A 20,443-nucleotide genomic window follows, 5' to 3' on the forward strand; every position below is an offset into this window, starting at 1 on the left:
GCTGCAAGAGTATAACAGAGATATTGAAGAACCATACTGTTTTTACTCGATCCGTTCCTCGACGTTATTTTCCATGATGCCTTGTTTTGACGCGTTGTATCCTCAGGGGGAAATCCTACGACTGACTCACCGCACGCGCGTTGCGGAGAAAGTCAAAGCGACGTTTGTATAGGCCGCGGGTTAAGGAATCTCGATCCTCGGGAAGTAGGTCGCGAGGGAAGTATTTTGATTTCGCCGTGTTTTTCAGCGCGACATCGCTGATATAATTCAACGCTCCTTTATTATCGCAACGATCGTACAGAGGTAAACACGAGCTGCTTCTGCGGTGCAATATTTAAACTCAGGCTGTATAGACAATGCACAGCGTTTACACGATCGACTCACGCAAGAGTTCGCTAACGTGTGCTGGAGCGCGCGGAGCTCATCGATCGAGAATTTCCGCCGGCGATGGCTCGGTTTGTAAACAAGGCGAACGGAGGAAGGAAATAAATAAAAAGCTGCAGACGGCGTGTGGTGGACCGAAAAATAACGACGAGGGTCGCCGATGAGTTATCGCTGCGATTTCTACGTCAAAGGGAGAAGAGATTCGAGTGCTTGTACTTTATTCGCTTTTTGCGAAGAAAAAAAAATTGGTAGACCTGGTTTTCGAAGTAAGAACTAATACACTCAAGAGGCTTGCGATGCTTCTCGGTGACGCGTATGGTCGCACAGGGTCTTATCTATAAACAGTCGTTTTTTATGCACACGTGCGATTTCGATGGCGCGCGCGACGCGCGTAAATATTCAAGAGGCCGAAATACCGAGTTCCTCGTTAGATAAGCTATATAGCCTGTGCTGAGTTTATACTTTACTCGCGTTTATTATTGTATCAATTATACGACGGCGAGCAGGAATTCTAGCCATTTTTGTACCTTATCAATTGGCCGCAGTCACGAGCTCTCTCTCTCTCTCTCTCTCTCTCTCTCTCTCTCTCTCTCTTTCTCGCACTCTCTCGATGCTCTTATCTCGCGCGTCGTTATTATAATTCGTGTACATAGTTTACGGCACGAGTTATTGTGCCGTCATACAAGTTTTATATAACTCTCGGGCCGACGAATATATTATGATTTTCCTTTTGAACACGCAGAGAGAGAGAGAGAGAGAGAGAGAGAGAGAGACGAGACGTTTATGACTACGAATTTCTGGACGAGCGAGGAGGATACTCCCACGCACGACACGCTACGTTTCCAACATATGCGATCTCGTTTTTTACTCACCCAACTCCATCGGGTAAAGCCAGCTGTTGATGTCCAAGATGAGATCCATCTTGAAGGACTCCGACTCGCAGTGCAGCCTTATCACTGTAACACAGAACGAACAAAGAGGCCATTTAGAAGAGCTGTATACTGTACGCGTGTGTGTTTCGAATATAAAACGCAGCCATCCAGCGCGCTCGCTCGGAGGCTCTGTTTCTTTTCCTCAAAACGCGCGCGGAGGAGAAGACACTCGCGAAGACTGTGTAAGTATTATTCGCACGTGCGCTTAAGCCTCGTGTTATCGTGTGGGCACATACGATGTGTCGGGGGATCGTGACTCATAATGAGGCGATTAGTTCGGCTCGAGATGGCGCACGAAGAATAAACGTTCCTAGTGTACACTTTGGCTTAGAAATTCGTAATCGTGGATGCTCGTAGTTTTGCATATATTCAAATATAGAGTCTCGATGCTCGAGAACTAAAGATGTCCGAGAGGCTTTTTGAACATTTTACCTCTGACGTCAATGCTCTCGCGTCGATCGCGCGCGAGATGAGCTTGCTCTAATCGATGTGTACCACAGCGAGTTTTATACCTACTCGCACAGCGGGATGAAAAGTCTCTCGTCGCTGCTTTTTTCTGCACACGCCCGTGCGCGGCGATGACTCATGCTCGGAGCACGTGTAAGCCCGTGGGCGAGAGCGAAAAATAATGGTGTTGTGCTGGAGTTTTATTGCCGCGAGCAAGTGTTTTTCGGCGCTCGATCGATTACACACAGCACAGCTCTTTCATCGGCAATGCATGCTGTGAACTCTTCATTGCTATCTCGTTAATTAACATTCAGTTCATTAACCAACTCGAGAAAGAGAGAAAGAGAGAAAGAGAGAAAGAGTTCGTCCTTGCCGAGATGCACACGCAGATGGGGAGCCGATCGAATTACCGCGAGAGAGCGTCGCAGTGGAGTGATCGAATCTAGAATTACGAGTCTCGAGATTTTTCCGCCGCGGAAATGTAATCCGCTCTCTCGGGGAGTCGTCCGATGGAGATCGAATTTGCTGCACCGACGACCTTGGTCAGCCAAGGTGGCTCCGACGCGTGCGTGCAGGTGTCTGCATGATTGCGGAGGAAAAAATTTCGTACATCAGTACCATAAGCCAGTTGCCACGACGACCGAAGCTCGTTTCGGAACTTGAAACTAAGTAGGAGGAATCGTATTCTTATTGTCCCACGATACAGCATCTGCTACTAGCACACAGCTGAGAATAATAAATCAAAGAAGCGTAATGTAACGGTCGAACGAAATAATTTGTCGGAGTCGGCGAGTGACGTCTCTGACAGTTCTCGACTGATCCTTATGATCCTCATATTTTATTGACGCGTGAGCTGCGCGCGTTGGGCTGTAAAAGTCCACTAAAAGCCACAGGCAAATATAATGAATAATGCAGCTCGCCGCGACATTCACGACTGCCAAACAAGACGTCTCGCTGTACAATGCTCAGAGTTTACAGGGTGTGGCGACCAGAGAGATTTGGACAACAATTTTTATGAGACGCCAAGCAGCTCGACTTTCCGACTACTCCTATATACACGCATTTTATACGGCTAATTTTTTTCCTTTTATACGCGAGGCTTTATTTAATAAAAGTCGCACGTGCGTTAGACTACACACGACGCGGCGACCTTCGCGGAATTAAGCTCTCTGTGGTCGAATTAATCGATTTCGAGTCGCCGTGCGCACTCGACGTTTACATCGGTTTATCTTTGACGTGCGTGGGTGTGCCGATGGAGTTAGGCGTGTTCCAAGAAAAGAAAACTGGATTCAGCTGTTCTTTTCGTTTTTTCCTTTTATCGTCCTGATATGTGTCTCTTTAAACGTACACCTGTTGCCGTAACTCCACGTATTTTTTCGGATTAATTTAATTCGAGCGACGCGCCGCGTTTATTATTGTACATGTGAGTCACAGACTTTCGTGGTTATGAAATATTTACAGTCGCGCGTTTCAAATGATGTTGACTGTGTGTATAGAGGTATATAAAACGAGCTAATTAGACACCCATCGTTATTTCACGCTCGCGTCAAAGGCCCGCGTATTTATACTTTAAAACTCGATTATAATCCCAAGAAACTTTATTCCTCTGAACGTGTAGGGTTACAAGGCCGTTAATAATCGGATTACAGCTAATGCGCTGTACATTCCGGGCCGAAAGAGCTCATGTAGTACACGAGCTCTATTAAAGACGAATTGATTTTTGAAAAAAAAGTGCTGTATAATACGCGCGCGTTGAATTGTTTAAAATTGATCCAATTCTCGGGGCGGTGAAAAGCCCGCAAGCCGCGCACGAGCATACAGGAAGACCCAGTTCGCGCTTGAGTTGCATATCCCGCATCACCACTTCCACTTTCTCTCTCTCTCTCTCTCTCTCTCTCTCTCTCTCTCTCTCTCTCTCTCTCTCTCTCTCTCTCTCTCTCTCTCTCTCTCTCTCTCTCGCGATGGTTATAAAGTCTCAGCGCGCCTCGTCCCTACTACAACATACTATGCGCTCATAGTTCGCATCGTTGCATAATTCCACAGGAGGAAAGCCTCTCCGGCGAAATTGAAATAGCTCGGGAATGCGTGGGACGACGCGTCCAACACTTTATAATACCGTATCGATTAACGCGCGCGTTTTATATCAATAAGTGTGTGTCCCCGCGCTGTAAAAATAATTGCTTCTGCCTTTGGACAAGTTGCAAATGTGCTGTTTTTCAGATGACCACCGCCGCGGCCTTGGCTGTCGTCGACGTTTACGCTTACAGCAAAGGCGACGCTCGGCTGGAAAAATCGATCTTTAATAATTCAGCGCGACATCGAGTGCATTAAAAAAAAAATACGGCGATTCTCGTATCAACGAGAGCCGACTGAAAATATACAAGTGGATTGCCAGAGCGTCGGGCTTTTTTATCAGAGCAGTTATCGTGAGGCAGCTCTATTTTTACGAAAACGAATCTGTCGCATAAAACGCGTGTGTATAGAAGAGAACAATCGAACATCGCAGAGGCTAAATATAGCAGTTACATGTGTCTAGACGGGGCCAGCACACGCTCTCTCCCTTGATCTTGACCGTGAAGTCAGTCGCGCGAGCAAAGGCACCTTGACCGTCAACCTCTCGCCCCTTTTCTACAGCCCTCGCGAGTCAAAAATCACCCTCGCGCGGCTTGTGCCGCACTGCATCATCGTCTCTCGGGCGCGATGTTCGAGCTATACTACACATGAGTTCCTCCGACCGGCACACGCCCTTTATGTGGATGTAGCATGAACATCCCACTCCCTATACTGCGTATACGTGTTTTGCGCGTCGGACCGTGGTACAGTTTTTAGACTGGTCGTTTGAAGTAAACGATTTTATAAATTGACCCATTTCATCGTTTTTCTCGATACACATAGTTTTAAGATGAAAGACCACGCTAAAGTGTAACGATATTACCCGACAGCCCCGTTTGTTTCCGCCAACGTGTCCTGATTCGAGCGCACGTCAGCTCGGTTTGCACAAGCCGTTTGAGACGCGAACTGTTTGCCATGCTCGCTCGGTCGAAACAATTCTCTCCTCCGAGAGCTCGCAATACACTGATGTGTGCCCATATAATCCGAGAGAAGAGAGAAAGGGAGATGTATGCGATGCACTTGTTTACGCCCTGCAAAAAATGGCGATATTGAATACAGGGGGTGCATGCATATAGGCATGTTTGCCGCGTTTTTTCTTCTCGACGTGGTAAAAGGCATACAGACATGTCCTCGAGGCTCTTTATTTTTCTCTCGTGTTTGCGCTTCGAATTAATCTCTGGCCTGCTCTTCCGCCTTTCCATCCGGTTTTTATCTGATTTCTCGTATCGGCGAGTTGATTCAATATTGGCCTGTTTCCCCTAATCCATCGCGCTTCTTTTATAAGTTTATTTATCCAACGTATGCGAGAAAAATTGAATGTGTACCAGCGAGAGGATCATCAGCGTTAAAAACCGCATCGAAATTCGATTCGCCCTGCAATTTTCCCTCCATCAGCTGCAGCGCGCGCAACTTTCCATAATAATCAGCCCATAATTCCAAAAGAGGGAGAGCGAGCGAGAAGCCGACAAAGTGCTTCATCGTTATTTCATGCTTCCGACAGAGTATTACGCTATCCGTCCCACAGAGACTAAAATCGTTATCAGCCCGCTCGGTCCCTCTTGAAGATACGACGGTCCTCTCCTAGACATAAATCCATCCGCTGAACCCGCGCATACTCCGCGAAAGGGGTGTGTAGCGAGTGCGTGCGCGCGCCGCCGCCAGTATCGACCAGACTCTCTCTTTCTCTCTCTATCTCTCTCTCTCTCTCTCCCTCCCTCTCTCTCTCTCTCTCTAAATACGAGTAGAGAGAGAGAGCAGCTCCTCCTCCTCACAACCCCCCGGGGAGGAGCAGGAGGGGCGGAGAAAGAGAGAGAAAGAGAGAGAGCTGGAAAACCTTGACCTTCAAACGAGCGTGGAAGTGGAAGGTGGACTAGCTCGCTTTCTCCCCCTCTCGCGCCCCACGTCATCGTCTGTGTGTGGAATGCACACTACTCCACGCCAGCGCTGTATATACGTATGCACGTATATATGCTCTAGCTACCGCTGGCGTACGTCATCGCGAGCTGGGTTGTACGCTACTCCCAGAGATGTAACTATATGGACGCGGCTGAACTGCCTGTGTGAGCGAGAGAGATATTCTTCGGGTGGAGCTTTGCCTTTGTTCGCTGGCAATTTCGAATTCGACAAGTGTTTGCTCTCCAGATACGATATGGTAGACTACTTTTAGACTACTTTTAGACGTAGATATGGGTTTTCGAGAATCCGAAGAGGAAAAAAGTAAGCAGTGCCGTCCCACCAGTGCGGAAATCACACTACTTATCGATCCTACTGTATGCACACACGCTTGTATCCTTGTTTTGATTTTCCCGCTGTGATGACAAATTCAGAACAATACCTGCAGCGATATATTCGCAGGTCCACTGTTATAAAAATTTCGGCAGGTCGACGGTATTTTTAGTCAGTGCTTGATATAGCCGGAAAAATCGATAGACTATTTAAGCTCTGACACACCCGTACGGATAAATAATATATACTCTCTCTCTCTCTCTCTCTGCGCATTGTATACTCGGAGAGGGCGAAAAGGCCGTGACGGAGTCGCGGAGAGAATTTACTCCGACGGCGAAATGAGTTTGATGCGAACAAAGAAAGCACATCCTCGTCTCGGACTCACGCCCTGCGCGTTTGTGCCTTTTTGAGCCTCTCTATAAATATACCAAGAGAGAGAGAGAAAGATCGACGTTGGAGGTATACGCCATGAAACGCACATGTGCGCGCACTGGGTTAAAGAGAAAAAAGAGCGCGCGTGGGGTGAACTTGAATATACGAGCTTATTTCGGGCTTTGCGCGAAAATACAGTCCGTTACTAAAAGCGCGTATGCCGTTAATTATCCGTCGAATATATTCTCTCTATTCACTGTCCCAAAATTTTCTACCTCAAAGGGCGTAAAATTAAAAGTCAACGTTATTTACATATCCGGCAAACGCTTGTCTCGAGTGGCAATATATATACATGCTCTGCAGCACAGTCTAAGCTTACACGCTTTCGAGATACGCGTAAGCCGTAATTGAATAGACTCGCGCATTCGAGTCGTCAAAGTTCTGAAATAAAAATTATCTTTATACACACACGGCGAAGAGCGAATTGTTTACTCGGCCGAAGGCGAGCACCGATCGTATCAAGGCCGTCTCGGGTAGATTAATGGAAAAGCGTCCGACAATTGTGAATGGATAAGAAGCACATGTCAACGCGGAGTTATTTTCGATTTGTAAATTTGTACGTGTATGATATATCCATGCGCGCACAAGGACAAGCGCTGCTGAAAAAACTCGCGCGAATTCGCCAACTGACACGTTTGAGCGACAGCGACGTGTTATTCGAAATTTCAGTCCAATACGACGGTGCACGTATAATAATTTTACACGAGATGCCGCCGGAGAGTATCGACCAGAGAGTCGTTTATAGATATTAAAAGCTCGTGGAAACGAGCGCGAATTCCCGAGAACGTCGAGATATTCCGATCATTTTTCGCTCTCTCGAGAGGGACAAATTCTTCATGAATTCCGAGACTCGCTGAGTTCTTTCTCTCTCTTTCCCTATTACTTATCTCTCGGTGACCCATTTTCGCCTTGGACCGCGCGCGTATGGAAATGGAGAAGCGAGTAGTACGGGCAGGCGTAAGAGCCTTACACACACTCTCAGGAATGCACGACCGGGGCAATGAAATGCTCGAGGGGTGCGAGAGCATAGACTTCAAGATTCTACAATACAGACTTCGACGAAAGTTCAAAGGGAATATCCTCTTTTTTCGCCGAGAATATAACCCAGCGAACAGACATGCCTTATTCGACTCTCGGCAACAAAACTTGCCGAAATCAATATGAATCAGCTTCCTATATAATGTGCCTCGCTTTTTCTCTAGCCGAAATTCAATGCCCGTGACCCCCCTACTCTTTCCGCTCTTGGTCCCTTTCTCCTCTTCACGCGCACAACGTGTACAAATTTTTTTTTACCCCGACTACAGAGTAGTTTCTCTCCTTTGTCTCCAGCGCGCGCGAGCCATCGTATTACCGAGTCATTGCGTAATCCACATACACACGCGCGGCTGCTCCGAAGGAGTCAGCTGCTCTCAAGGTCGACCGGTTAAGAAGTCAATTTCATCGCGCCGGCCTGTGTCTGTGCGCGTGTGTAAGTCGCCCCAGGAAAGAACCTCAGCGCGCGAATTGGAACGGATGCGAGAGAATATTAGAGGCCCCCGTCCGTTTCGTACAGGCGAGCGCACGTGGATACTTGGAAGAACGAGGAAAAGAGCACGAGTCACAGCCTCGGCGAATTTAGGAGGTTTCGATGGCCGTTAATGTGCGCATGTGCGTTAATTGGGTTACGAACGGAAAGTTTTTTTACTGTCATTTACTCCAGCGCGTGTTGGGCTTCGAAGGATCTTTTTCGAGCGTTAGATTTTTTTCGGCGGCCTGACGTCAGCCGACTTCGTTATACACTCGCAAGTAGTAAGAGGCGGAACTGATAAGACGCGGAAATGTAATCTCCAAGGTTTTTATGTACAAAATAAAGCCCGACTTTGCAGAGGCGCATTTACAATGCTCCGAGGATTTTCGGAACGCTGCCAAGTCTACATGTACGTGCACTTTTCTTTTCACCTTTGTACTCGTGGCGATAATACACACACGGACGCCGGGCGAAAAATCAATAGCCGCGAGAGAGAAGCGCCTACACACCCCGTGTGTGTACCTACGCACATACGAGCTCGTCCGCTATGTTGTTCCGCAGTATCGCGACTTTATCTAATCCCTCTATTATACGCGCGAGCGCGATGGAAAGAAGGAAACGCTTTCGTTTCTCGCGAGATAACGCATACTCGCTGATAAAGTCGGCTCGTTTTTTGCGCAATATGTTACGAATCGGCTGTGGAGCTATTTAAATTCACTCGAAACGCATACGCGAGAGAGAGAGAGAGAGAGAGAGAGAGAGAGAGAGAGAGAGAGCTCTGAAGTGTATACAGGTATACTCGATTCGAACGATCGAAGCGTTAACGCGTGTCACCCGATAACGAGGACGAGAACCGTAGAATTTCGAGTGTCTCTCTACAGTTCGATCGACCGTATAATTGCACAGACCTTGGCCATTACGATTATTATCGTTTCGATCCTCGCGGCAAACTCCATAGCGCTATTATAAAGCAATCTGCAGCCTTGGCAGGTACAAAAAAATAGTCTAACAGCCTACGTGTGTGTGTGTGTGTGTGTGTATACGTTATCCTAATCGGCAATAAATTACAGATAGCCCATTCAAACGTCCGGGTAGAAAAATTCCAGCGCGCGCAAGCCAGCAGGCGGCGAAAAAGTGTTGGAAGAAACAACACAAGCCGCAGCCAGCAAGCAGCGCACGATTCGCCTCGTTCTTATCGCTCGCGCGTTTTTCGATAGAAAGAATGCGCGCGAGCGCGTCTCAAGGTCGCGCCCGAAAAGCAGCAGCGGCAGCGGCGGCGGCGGCGGCGCAATATCTGCGCAGAAAAGTATATAGACTCGAGAGCGGCTCTATACACCGGAGATTACACACGTGCGTGCGTAGTGCTCTGGTGTATGTGTACGTGTATAGGTTTATAGATATACAAGCGCATGTGTGTGTATGCGGGGAACGAAAGGGAGAACGTCCGATGGCTCTCGGAAATGAAGCCTTGGGGGACGACGAGAGACGGCCATTTTCGACTCTCCTTCTCTCTCTCTCTCTCTCTCTCTCTCTCTCTCTCTCTCTCTCTCTCTCATCCACGCGCGCAACTCGGACGAGAGAGGGATATATCCTCGTTATTTTTATATTTCGCGCCCGATCGACTGTGTAACGTACGTATAGAGAGTGCTAGCGACGCGTATTTCACGAGAACCGGTGCGCGAGCCGATTGAACTTTTACGCGAGTTTTTATCCGCGCGTACGTAACCGGCGTTAGAACGTTGCGAAACGAAACCAAAAAAGAGCTCGCGGAGAGGAAAAAAATCGACCGCGAGGGCTTCGTCGTCGTCGTTGTTATACGCATATACTCGCCTTCTTCCAATTCTCTCTGAGCCGTATGCGATGCGGGGAGACAAAAGTGCGATGAAGATGACTTTTCCAATGGAATATGAGCAACGAGCGACGACGATTGCGCGGGAAAATCGATATCTCGCGCTCGCCAGTTCTATTTTTATTCGCATAAACGTTCAATTAGACAGTCGGCGCCATTGGCTTGGTTAATCGCCGGCGACGAGGAAAAATTGTGCGTTGAAATTCAAAACTGCTCGCCGTAACGGAATCGCGCAGGATGAAAAAGGTTCTCGAAGCTTCGCGCCGACACTTACACTCGCACATAAAGCGGGAAAATCTACTCGTTATATAGAAGCCACAGGCGCGGACCGGCCGGCGAACAAAGACGTCGATCTCGCGAGCGCGGAAAACAAAGAACTTCTCCCTATTCCATCTCTCAAGCGCGATTTACCTGGAATAACGACAATCCATGCCCCAGAAGTCGATACAGCCGGCTCGATTGACTAGAGGTGCAGAAAGGGCAATCGTGGGTCGTCCAGGTCCTGTCGGCGCTCCGGTGTAGCGGCCGCTCGGCGGTGATCTGCGTGCGCGAGTGGCTGGCGCTCGGCGCTCGGCACACACGCGCGCGCAGTCGCGAAAACGCCGGGCGTGCGTGCACGCCCCGGGAAATTCTCTTTCCCTCTCTGTCCCTCCATCTGTCGTCGGGAATGGTATACGTCGTAGCGTCCCTCTCTCTCTTTCTCTTGCTTTCCCTCTCGGCGGAATCCTCGTGCGAGATCTTCCTCGGGGGGGGACTGTATACTGTGTGCGGCACTGCTGCGACGCGCGCTTTACTCTCTGCCTTGGCACTGACACTGGCCCTCGAGCGCCTAGCAACACGAGCTCCAAACTGCCGGCGAACGAGCCGGCTGTGCGCTGATGCCGCTTCCTTCTCTCTCTCTCTCTCTCTCTCTCTCTCTCTCTCTCTCTCTCTCTCTCTCTCTCTCTCTCTTCGCGCGACTTCCCCCCTCTCTCTGCTGGTCGGTATATATGCGATGTAACCATCAGCGAGCGAGCTTGGTCTTTCTCTCTCTCTTTCTCTCTCTCTCTCTCTCTCTCTCTCTCTCTCCCTCTCTCACTCTCTCTCGACTGCGACGTGAGTTGCGTGTGCGGACTGTATGGGCCCCTTCCTCTCTGCGCGATTTCATCCGTTCGTGAGGGTACGTACGCGTGTGTGAAGTGAGAGAGAGAGAGAGAGAGAGAGAGAGAGAGAGAAAACTTCCCCTCGACGATGGCTGGGATTCTTGCGCTCGCGAAAATTTGTTGGAAATGAGTCTGGTTTTCGAGTAGCTGCTTATGAGTGATTTTGCAAATTTGTCCCTCCAATTTGTTTCTCGGCGATCGGGACCGTCGAAATTGCTTCTCGGCACTCGATTATACATGATCGGATACAACGCTTTCTCGTTTTAACGAGACTTCCCTGACACACACAGGGCGAACGCTTCTCTCCGTCTCCGTGACTTCTTTCTCGCGAACTTTAATCTCTGGCCCTCGGGAACCGCGTTCTTTTCCGCGCGAGATTGTAAGAACGTTAATTATCGAATCCAACTTTACAAAGGTTCATTTGTCCGAGCTGGAACTGGGTCACGAGCGTAAAAAAGCCCTGCAAGTTTTCCTTTCCGACTGTACGACCTTTTTCCTCGTAATAATGTGCCGCTCGACTAGTTACACGCACAGTTTTTTTTCCTCGTACACGCGCCCCCTCGCAAATAGGTTTTTCTCCTTAGCGACAAATAAAATTAGACTACTTCGCCGAGGAGTTTGCATATACGGCTGATTAACGCACCGACTGAAAATCCTCCCGCTAATGACTTGAGCAAGCAAGTTCTTAGACGACACGGCGGTGACACGTTTTATTCGAGTGGAGTCGATGGAGCTCTCACTCCTGATCCTATATTTTTCTGACTTTACAACAATCAATTTGTACCACGTGCGTTCTCCGAACCTCCCACCTGCGCTCCCACGAAGGAGCTCATTAGATCGAAGCAGCTCCGGCGCGTCGTGTAGAAGCCAACCACGCCCGTCGACGAAAATATCGTAAAACCTTCGTCGTGCGGCGGAGTATAGCTGAGAGAAAAAGCCGTCACCGCCGCTGCCGACGACGTCGTGTATAATTAAGAAGCCGAAAGTTTAAGTGCTCCGCAAGCTTGTGTATGTGCACGTACAGTTTTTACACGCGCCGTCTCTCTCGTTCTCTTTTTTTCACTCCATGTCGCAGAAAGCTCTCGTCTCTGTATGTGTCAAAGCTGCGCGAATCGATCCTCCTCCGAGTTCTCTCTCTCTCTCTCTCTCTCTCTCTCTCTCTCTCTCTCTCTCTCTCTCTCTCACTCTCTTTTTTCATCTTCGCTCCGTTTGCTTCGCCCCTCGTGTCGCGAGCCGCTAAAAGCAAAGCAGCGGCACAAGCTCCTTCGGACATTTCTTCTCGAGCATCCTTCATCTTGCAAGACGTCATTTCTCTGAAGAGTTTTTCGGTTTCAAATTTAGAAGCGAGAGCATCGCCGCCTGTACATCTTTTTCGCGAGTCGAGAGCTGCACTACATCTATATATACATATTCATAAAGAAACTTGTGTACATACTGTGCACGAGTCGGACTGCTCCGAGATTGAAAAGCGATCCGAATCAGTATAGCTGAAAGCGGGGACCACTGAGGGAAAAATATTAAAATTTATTCCTAAATCTACATCTTCGAGCGTGGAGAGAAAACGTAACTTTGAATTTGCCGCGCTAAGCGAGCGAGGGAGAAAGAGCTCGCGCGCGCATTACCATAAATGCACTTGCATCTGTTGTCGCGGTCGAAAAAAATGTAGCTGTTTCGCCCCGGCGGCGAAACCATCACGTAGCCCTCGTCCATCTCATCTCCGCGCGCGGCTCGACGATCTTTTGTTCCCTAAACTCCCTTTCTTTCGTGCAGAGACCGGCGAAACATCTATTCGCTCATCTCTCTATATATGGTATACGTTTCTCTCCCCCTCCCCTGTACACATCTACCCCGTCCGAACGCGTTTCGCGAAAAGTAGGTCGCGCCGTGCAAAACGAAGAATCCGAGGAGCGCCCGCGGACCCACATATATATAGGCTACACGGCCATCCTGCTTCTGCACAAGACAAGGACATGAGAGAGCGAACGAGAAACAGAGAGAGAGAGAGAGAGAGAGAGAGAAGCAACATGGCTTGACGAGATAAAGGATGAGCGCGCGCCGAGCAAAAAGCGAGAGAGAGAGAGAGAGAGAGAGAGAGAGAGAGAGACCGGGCGTACGTGTCTCGCATGCGAAATACGACTCGTCCCTCTCTCTTTCTCTCTTTCTCTCTTTGTGTGCGCGAGCCCTTTCGCGAAATTTTTGCAGCGCTCGAGAAGCGTATATATACGTATAGCCAGCTTCACGCCACGTGTCGCAGCGTTGTTGCCAGATATCTGCGCGCAGCCGCCGGGGATTCCCCTCCGTCGCCGTTGCCGATGCTATGGGGGATGTATATAGGAATAGCCGATCGATGTGTGTAGGTATATGTAGCTACACTTCAAAGTGTGGGTTGGTTGACGGGTTTGCGGGTAGGGATACGTGCGTATTTCGAGCCCCACAACGGACGCCCGGAGTCGAGCCTAATTCCGACTGTACCTTTTCGCGAGGAGACGGCTGTGCGTGTATGTAATATACCTATTTCTGTTGGAGGTGTCCCATGCGGCACGTGCTCGGACAAAGAACTAGCGATGGTACTGACTGTAGAGTCTAATGGCGGTTTATTCTTGGAGAACTGCCTCGTGCAGCGATGTGTGCCGATTTTACCGGCTTGACTATTGAATATTTTCCATACTGCACTTATGCAGGATATTGAATTTGAATTTTTCATAAAAGCGAATTACACGTGCCGTTAGAGCAGGTGTATAGCCGAGTTGTTACGAGGGAAGCTTGATGCTCGTACATAAACAATTCGATTACTCGGAGTGGCTGTTTGCAAGCTCGACGTAGAATACTTCATTGCCAACCAAACATCGTAACAGCTTTGTAAGGTTGCAAGCTCTAGAACGGTTCAGCAATTAAACGGAATAAGCTTTGAACTTAACGAATTCGTCGAGTGTTTGAGTTCAGTCTCTGCCTTTTGTACAAAGGAACCTTTTTATTGTAGTTAATTAATAGCAGCTGCATGAGAAACGATTACAATCGGCTTATACCCTTCAAGGCTAATTAGACTCCGATCGGTTATAAAAGGTATCATTGATTCAAGAGAAAATCAACGGCATAATCCCGGAGCAACATTACCACTTCAAGCGCTCATGATGATCGCCGAGCAGAGAACGTCTCACGATCAACGTCTCCTTCGCTTTTCCTCGTCTACGTAATTTCGCGAAAACCGAGAAGAGACGCGGCGCACTTGCGCGAATACACGAGCTTCATTACGCAAGACTTATACAATTGGATCGACGAATGAAAGGAGAGAGAGAGAGAGAGAGAGAGAAAGATGTCATTCGTTTGGGTGAGCGACGTCTCTCGCGGGACGACGACGACAACGACGACGATACTCTCCGCGGACGCAATCAAGCCTTCGGAATTGAAAATCTATTCAGAGCGACGTGCTATCGATTTACCTGGACCTCTTTATTTTAATTAATCAATTAAAGTCTTATCGGGCCTCTCAGCCTACGCTCGAACGGCTCTAGGGGATTTGACGAGGAAAGGATATCCCTCGGAAAACGGAACTCTTTAATGTACGGCAGCTGATTATATGCGTTACGAGAACTTGTACAATAAATTTTCTTTCTAGATGAGGCGGATGTGTAATTTTTCTCGATGATCGGCGTTGTGAATTTGTCAGAGGAAATTTTCTGAAATTTGCTAAACGAGCGATTGCGCAGTCTTGAAAGCTTCGTTAAAAGCGCTTATTAAGATTTCCGGGCGCGGGAATTACAAGGAAAATGATAACAGCCGGAAGGCGCAAGTATAACATTTAATCGAGTTCTTTTTATATACGCGAGAGTAATGAATTTATCAGCCTTGTTTTAATCGAAATTTCTACAGCCTTTATTTGGTTTATCATCGAATGTAAAACAGCTAAGTTCTACTGCGTTTTTCTTTTTCTGTTTATAAGATTATATGTATTTATGTTGCTTCAAATATTACACTACGAAATTCATCGAAGTTTTGTTAATTAAAAAGTACGCTTTTACTGCTTCGGCATACAATCCCCCTTTTCCCGTGGTCGTTACTAAATTCAATTCAAACGAATGGAGCAATCAGTATCCGAAATCCGAAACTGCATATATATTTCTACACGAAAAATTCGAATTTCCACAAATACCGTACTAATTCAATCATAGAAAGCCAACAATGGCGAGAACTCGCTCGAGAGCTACAAAAACGGCGATCGCGACAGGGAATAAACCGATAACCAAATGTTTTAGCAGATCCGATACACACGTAAAATTGCGAATTTAAAATAGAAATTTTGCAACAGTGAGAGAGAGAGAGAGAGAGAGAGAGAGAGCCTGAACGAAAGAGGGGAAGCAAGGCACAAGCAGAGATGGGGGGCTTTGAAAAGTTTCGAGAGCAGAGCCGCAGTGACCTTCACCAACGTCCTGGTGGCGAAGGGGGAGAGAGAGAGAGTCCGAAACAATGCCGAGGGAGCAAGAGAGAGAGAGGGAATCTCATTCGCTGATCCTCCCCTCTCGCGAATCTGCTCTCACTCTCCTACAGCGCCGAGACTGCACAGGCGCGCTGGGCTCGCTCAATTTGTCATTAACGACATTTACTTTTTTGCAGATTAAAAGACGCCATGCGGGCCTGTAATCCCAGAAGCTTCCATTTAGCGAATGTTATACGCTCTCTCTCTCTCTCTCTCTCTCTCTCTCTCTCTCTCTCTCTCTCTCTCTCTCTCTCTCTCTCTCTCTCTCTCTCTCTCTCGAAGATGCAGCTATATAGAGCGACTTTAAGTTTAGATTATTGTGTTAGGACAAAGTAGAAAATGGCGATAGGCCGCGGTAAGTGGCTATTGGAGTTTCAGCGGGTATAAAGAGAATAGAGAGAAGCGTGAGCAACCACATCAGCATCAGCAAAGACCTTCGAACGTCCGTTCGAGAGCAAAACGAGACAAAAGCAAGCTCCTAATTACGAATAAATCATTGAAAGGCGCGCTATATACACCCTGCATTGCCTCGAAAAAGCTTTATGCAATCAGAATATATAGCTGCAAAAAGCTTGGACCAACAGTAGCAGCGAAGCAACCAATTACACGGGGCAAAACGAGAAGAAGCAGCCGAGCGAGTTTCTCTCTCTCTCTCTCTCTCTCTCTCTCTCTCTCTCTCTCTCCAGAGGCTGCAGCTTGCAGGTCACGTGTCGTGATCGTTGCAGCGCGTGTACACGTCAGCCCAGCAACAGACCAGTCTCTCTCTCTCGCTCTCTCTCTCTCTCTCTCACTCATCCCTTTCTCGCGCGCGGCTATACGCGCGCCATCACCTGCGATTCCCGGAAACTCGATGCCTCGCGGTGAGTATGAGGTAACCGGCTCACGAGAGATATCCTATCTCATATTAAGGACCTGCAACGGAATATTCGATTCGTTCAAAGCTCCATTATTCATTGGAGAATTCGACGGATTGTTAAATTTTAAGACCGACGGTCAATGTTGACTGTGACGCAGTCAACGATGGGTCCGCACGTCTCTAACGGAATTCGCTTAATTCACAGCTTTAGGTTTGTGTGGTGTGCAAATACGCGGGCACTTGATTCGATTGTTTCCAGAGGGATCGGTTTCATCTGCATCGCAACGAGGGAAACTGATTTTTCAAAAACGAATTCCTAACAGGTTTGGATAACGCTGCGATGAAGGAACAATCCGAAATATTGAGTCACTGTACGAGTACTAGGTCATTTTTGTTTGGAGCGTAGCCTCTATTCTCGGAGCAGATGCAATATCATCGAGAGAAGATGGAGAGGAATGCAATGTCGGAGTTTTACGATTGCGAATCCAAAATATCGATGCTATTTATAGATCAAACGATGGACACGTGTGTCCGCTTACTATTCGAATAAATAACGAAGATTGCATCTCCGACTCTGCCTTGCCGCGCGATCAGTGCTATGCGATTCTATCAAAATTTGAAAGGTCTTTGATGATGCTGAATTGTGGAAGCTATTTTCGTCGCTACTCGCGTCAACGTTAATCGAGAAACCCAAGATCATCTCAGCCATAAGTATAATCGCATCATCACGCGCTAAAGCCTTAAACGCATGCATAAAATCGCGACGTAAAAACTCCCCGTTGAGCTGGAAACGGCCGTCATTAACAAATGCAGTAAAACCTCCGCAAAAAAGAAAGAAACCAGCCCTCTCCATGCGTATTGATTTATCTCAAAAAAAAGGCGAAGGAAGAAAAAGCTTTTTCCTCTCTCTCTCTCTCTCTCTCTCTCTCTCTCTCTCTCTCTCTCTCTCTCTCTCTCTCTCGTGGATGAATCACATTCGCAAATATGCACTCCCAGAGAAAATAAAAAAATTGAGCAGAGACGTAAAGAAAGAGAGTAGAAATTACAGGGAGAAAGAGAGAGAGAGAGAGAGAGAGAGAGAGAGAGAGAGAGAGAAAAGACAGCCCCTTCGAGCTGCAGCCGCGACGATAGCCCGGCGGCGGCTGCAACACACACACGAGTATCTCGCACACGTACATCAGACGCGATAAAGTCCTCCCTCTCCCCGCTTTCTCTCTCCTTCACTCCCTCTTGAGATGTGACATCTCTCTCGCGCGACCTTGAAGCCAGGGGCTGACCTTGACCGCGTCAGCGTAGCAGCAGCAGCGCACCCCTTTCCTGGCCGCACAAAAACCCTCCACGTGTCCCCCCTCCAACGCGCATCACCTCTCCTCTCTCTCTCTCCTGCTTTTTCTCTCTATCTCTCTCCCTTTTGATCCTTTTCGACCTTCTCTCTCTCTCTCTCTCTCTCTCTCTCTCTCTCTCTCTCTCTCTCTCTCAGGCGCGATTCGCGAATTCAACCGCGCGGCTGTGTGCACCGTGTGCGTGTACGCGTCGACCCCCCCCTACTCCCGCGGCTGATCTCGCACGCCCTTCCCCTGATGGCAGCTGGCGTCTGTGGCTCTGTATACTGGCTTCCAGAAGAAGTCGACTGCTGGCATATATATATATATATATATATATATATATATATATATATATAGTCCCCACCCGGAGAATATTCCTGTGCGCGCTGCATCGACCGGCCGATTCTCTTCTCTCTACACTATCCCTATGGGTTCCCCGGACGTGTGCGCGAACATACCCCCCCCCCCCTCCTTTACCCGGGCGCTTGCGGACGTTTTGCTCTTTTTTGCACGCGCTCTCCTCTCCTTTCTTCTTCATCTATAGCTTCACGACGACTGATGCTTTCTTTTTCGCTCGTCAATTTTTATTTTCTCTCTCTCTTTCTCTCTCTCGACCATCTGCGCGAATCTCCGGAGAAAGGGAGAGAGAAAAAGGAGCGTTTTATTGCGGCTGTAGCTTCTCTTTTATAGATCCCAACCGATGATCTTTTTCTAGTCGCATCGTTATATAGGTTGCGGTTCTGAAAAATGAATTACTTCGAAAATTAAACCGCTCGAGTTAATAGTGAATTCCTATTATATTACTAAGGCGAGTTTGTGTTTCGTGCGTGGAGAACTTTTTCCAAGTTCGAAACTCGCGCGAAGCGTCATGTACATTTAAAACTTGAGAACGCGACTTTCGTCGGGGTCGTCGTGAAACTACTTATACCGCGAGTAGTACAGCCAGTGGTACACTATTCAAGAGTCTCGTGCACGCCGCTCGCGATGCGAGTTTCTGATATTTTCGGTAAATTTGGCTCGAGCTTACAGGCGATCAGCCACTTCTCTCTGTGACGAGGCATAAACTTCCGTTGCCGAGAAATGCAAAATTCATCCACGCGAAGCAGTAACGTGCGGAGGAGCGAGTTCGATGATTAATCGAGAGAATTTGAAAATAGAAAAATCTACTCGTGTTTACGCAACAACTGCTCTCAGAAATAACTCGCTGATTAATCGTCCTGTAAAGTCTAGTATTACAGGCGTCCGTTGAACGATTTTTATTTTAAATAAAAAAATGTTCATGAATTTCATAAGTAGAGCATCCGCTAATGAAAAAACCTCGGATACTTGGGAAGTATTTCACCTTACCGCCCTCGCAGCGTAGCAGAGAGGATAAACGTCGATTTGCCAAGCCAAGCCGACAAAGAGCCGCGTTCGACAAGCTTTTCATTTTCAGCATATTAGCCGGAGCGCATATAAGCAACGCTTGCAGCTGGAAAAGACGGAAAAGTCGATAAACGGCAGGCGCTGCTGACGATAACGAAATACCGCGAGATACATACGCCTCGACGACGGGGGAGCATTACGCAATCCAGCAGCGTTCTCCGTATATTCGCGCACACATACAACAGCCTGCAGTAACGCTAATAATCGCGCTCGAGTTTCACGAGCACCTGTAGGTATACCGCGTTCTAGAGAAGCGCATTTATCCGCGAGTGTTGGACAAGTTGCTTATAGGCGAGTCATTAACAACCGATGTAATTTGGTCGCTTGCGTAATCTTTATATTGCCTGACGTTTATTCGACGCAGGACAAATTTTCACGAAAAATGATACGATTGTTCGCCAAAGCGTTTAAGGCTGCACGCTCCGATGTTCGACGTTATTTTAAAGTTAGATTGGTTTTTTCGCCTTTGTATGTAATCGGCCTGTTTTGTTGGGAATTGGGAGGAAAAAATTCGCACTCGAAAAAAGCTCTGGCTTAATTGTGTATAGGAAAGACCGGTTTGTCTAGTTGTACGTGGCCTGACTTTTTTAGATTTGAGATTGGGACGAAAATAGAGTGAACCGGAGAAGTTTTTGGATTTCTATAGTGGGTGTGATTATACAAATAATAATCAATACTTAAATAGATATTGCTGTTATCGAGTAATGAGACAATTTTATGAAGTAAAATGTGATAAGTATCGTTGAATCATGGAATATTCTAACTCCCTGTACATGGATGATGATATAAAAATACGTAAAGAAGGTAGAGATTTCAATAGTCATATTCAATACATCAAGAACAAAGCATTCCATAAACTCCCTTTAATTCACACCTTTATATTATACGAGTGAGGCGAATCATAGATTATGCGTTACAAATTTGGAAACCTTCCTTTAATCAAATAATTCCAATCAGCTAAACCTATGCACAGTTTTTTGCAATTTTAGATCGTCCAACTTAATCTTAATAGTCTTTCATCGCAAAGGTCATCTAAATTATAATTCAATTGTTAGCTTCTATTGGTCAATTACAAACCAGATTTGATAAAAATATTTTGGATTGATATAATATTCCTTGGATGAAACAATCGAACTTATGAATAAGCGTTGAGAATTGACTAACACCAACGATACGCTTTTGAATCGCGCGCCAAAAAACCACTCAGCGACACTCGTTGACAGCCAATCGAATTTCTTTCACGTTTTCGCACGTGAATAAAAACAACTTAACCTCAAAACGATCTTTGATTAATACAATCGTAAAACGATCTGGAAAAGCCACGGAAACGTC

At 47.4% G+C, this 20,443-nt stretch overlaps 1 protein-coding gene across 1 annotated transcript in view; it reads right to left on the reverse strand.

The window, feature by feature from the left end:
• LOC100115406 (DNA-directed RNA polymerases I, II, and III subunit RPABC3) overlaps positions 1–20,443 on the reverse strand; it is a 47,999-nt gene that overhangs the window by 27,195 nt on the left and 361 nt on the right. Inside the window, exon 2 of the mRNA XM_001599532.6 lies at positions 1,257–1,340. Within this exon, the coding sequence (XP_001599582.1) occupies positions 1,257–1,340 (84 nt within the window). The remainder of the gene's footprint in view (positions 1–1,256; positions 1,341–20,443) is intronic.

This window comes from Nasonia vitripennis, chromosome 4, assembly GCF_009193385.2.
Source record: "Nasonia vitripennis strain AsymCx chromosome 4, Nvit_psr_1.1, whole genome shotgun sequence".
Taxonomy (NCBI): Eukaryota; Metazoa; Arthropoda; class Insecta; order Hymenoptera; family Pteromalidae; genus Nasonia; species Nasonia vitripennis.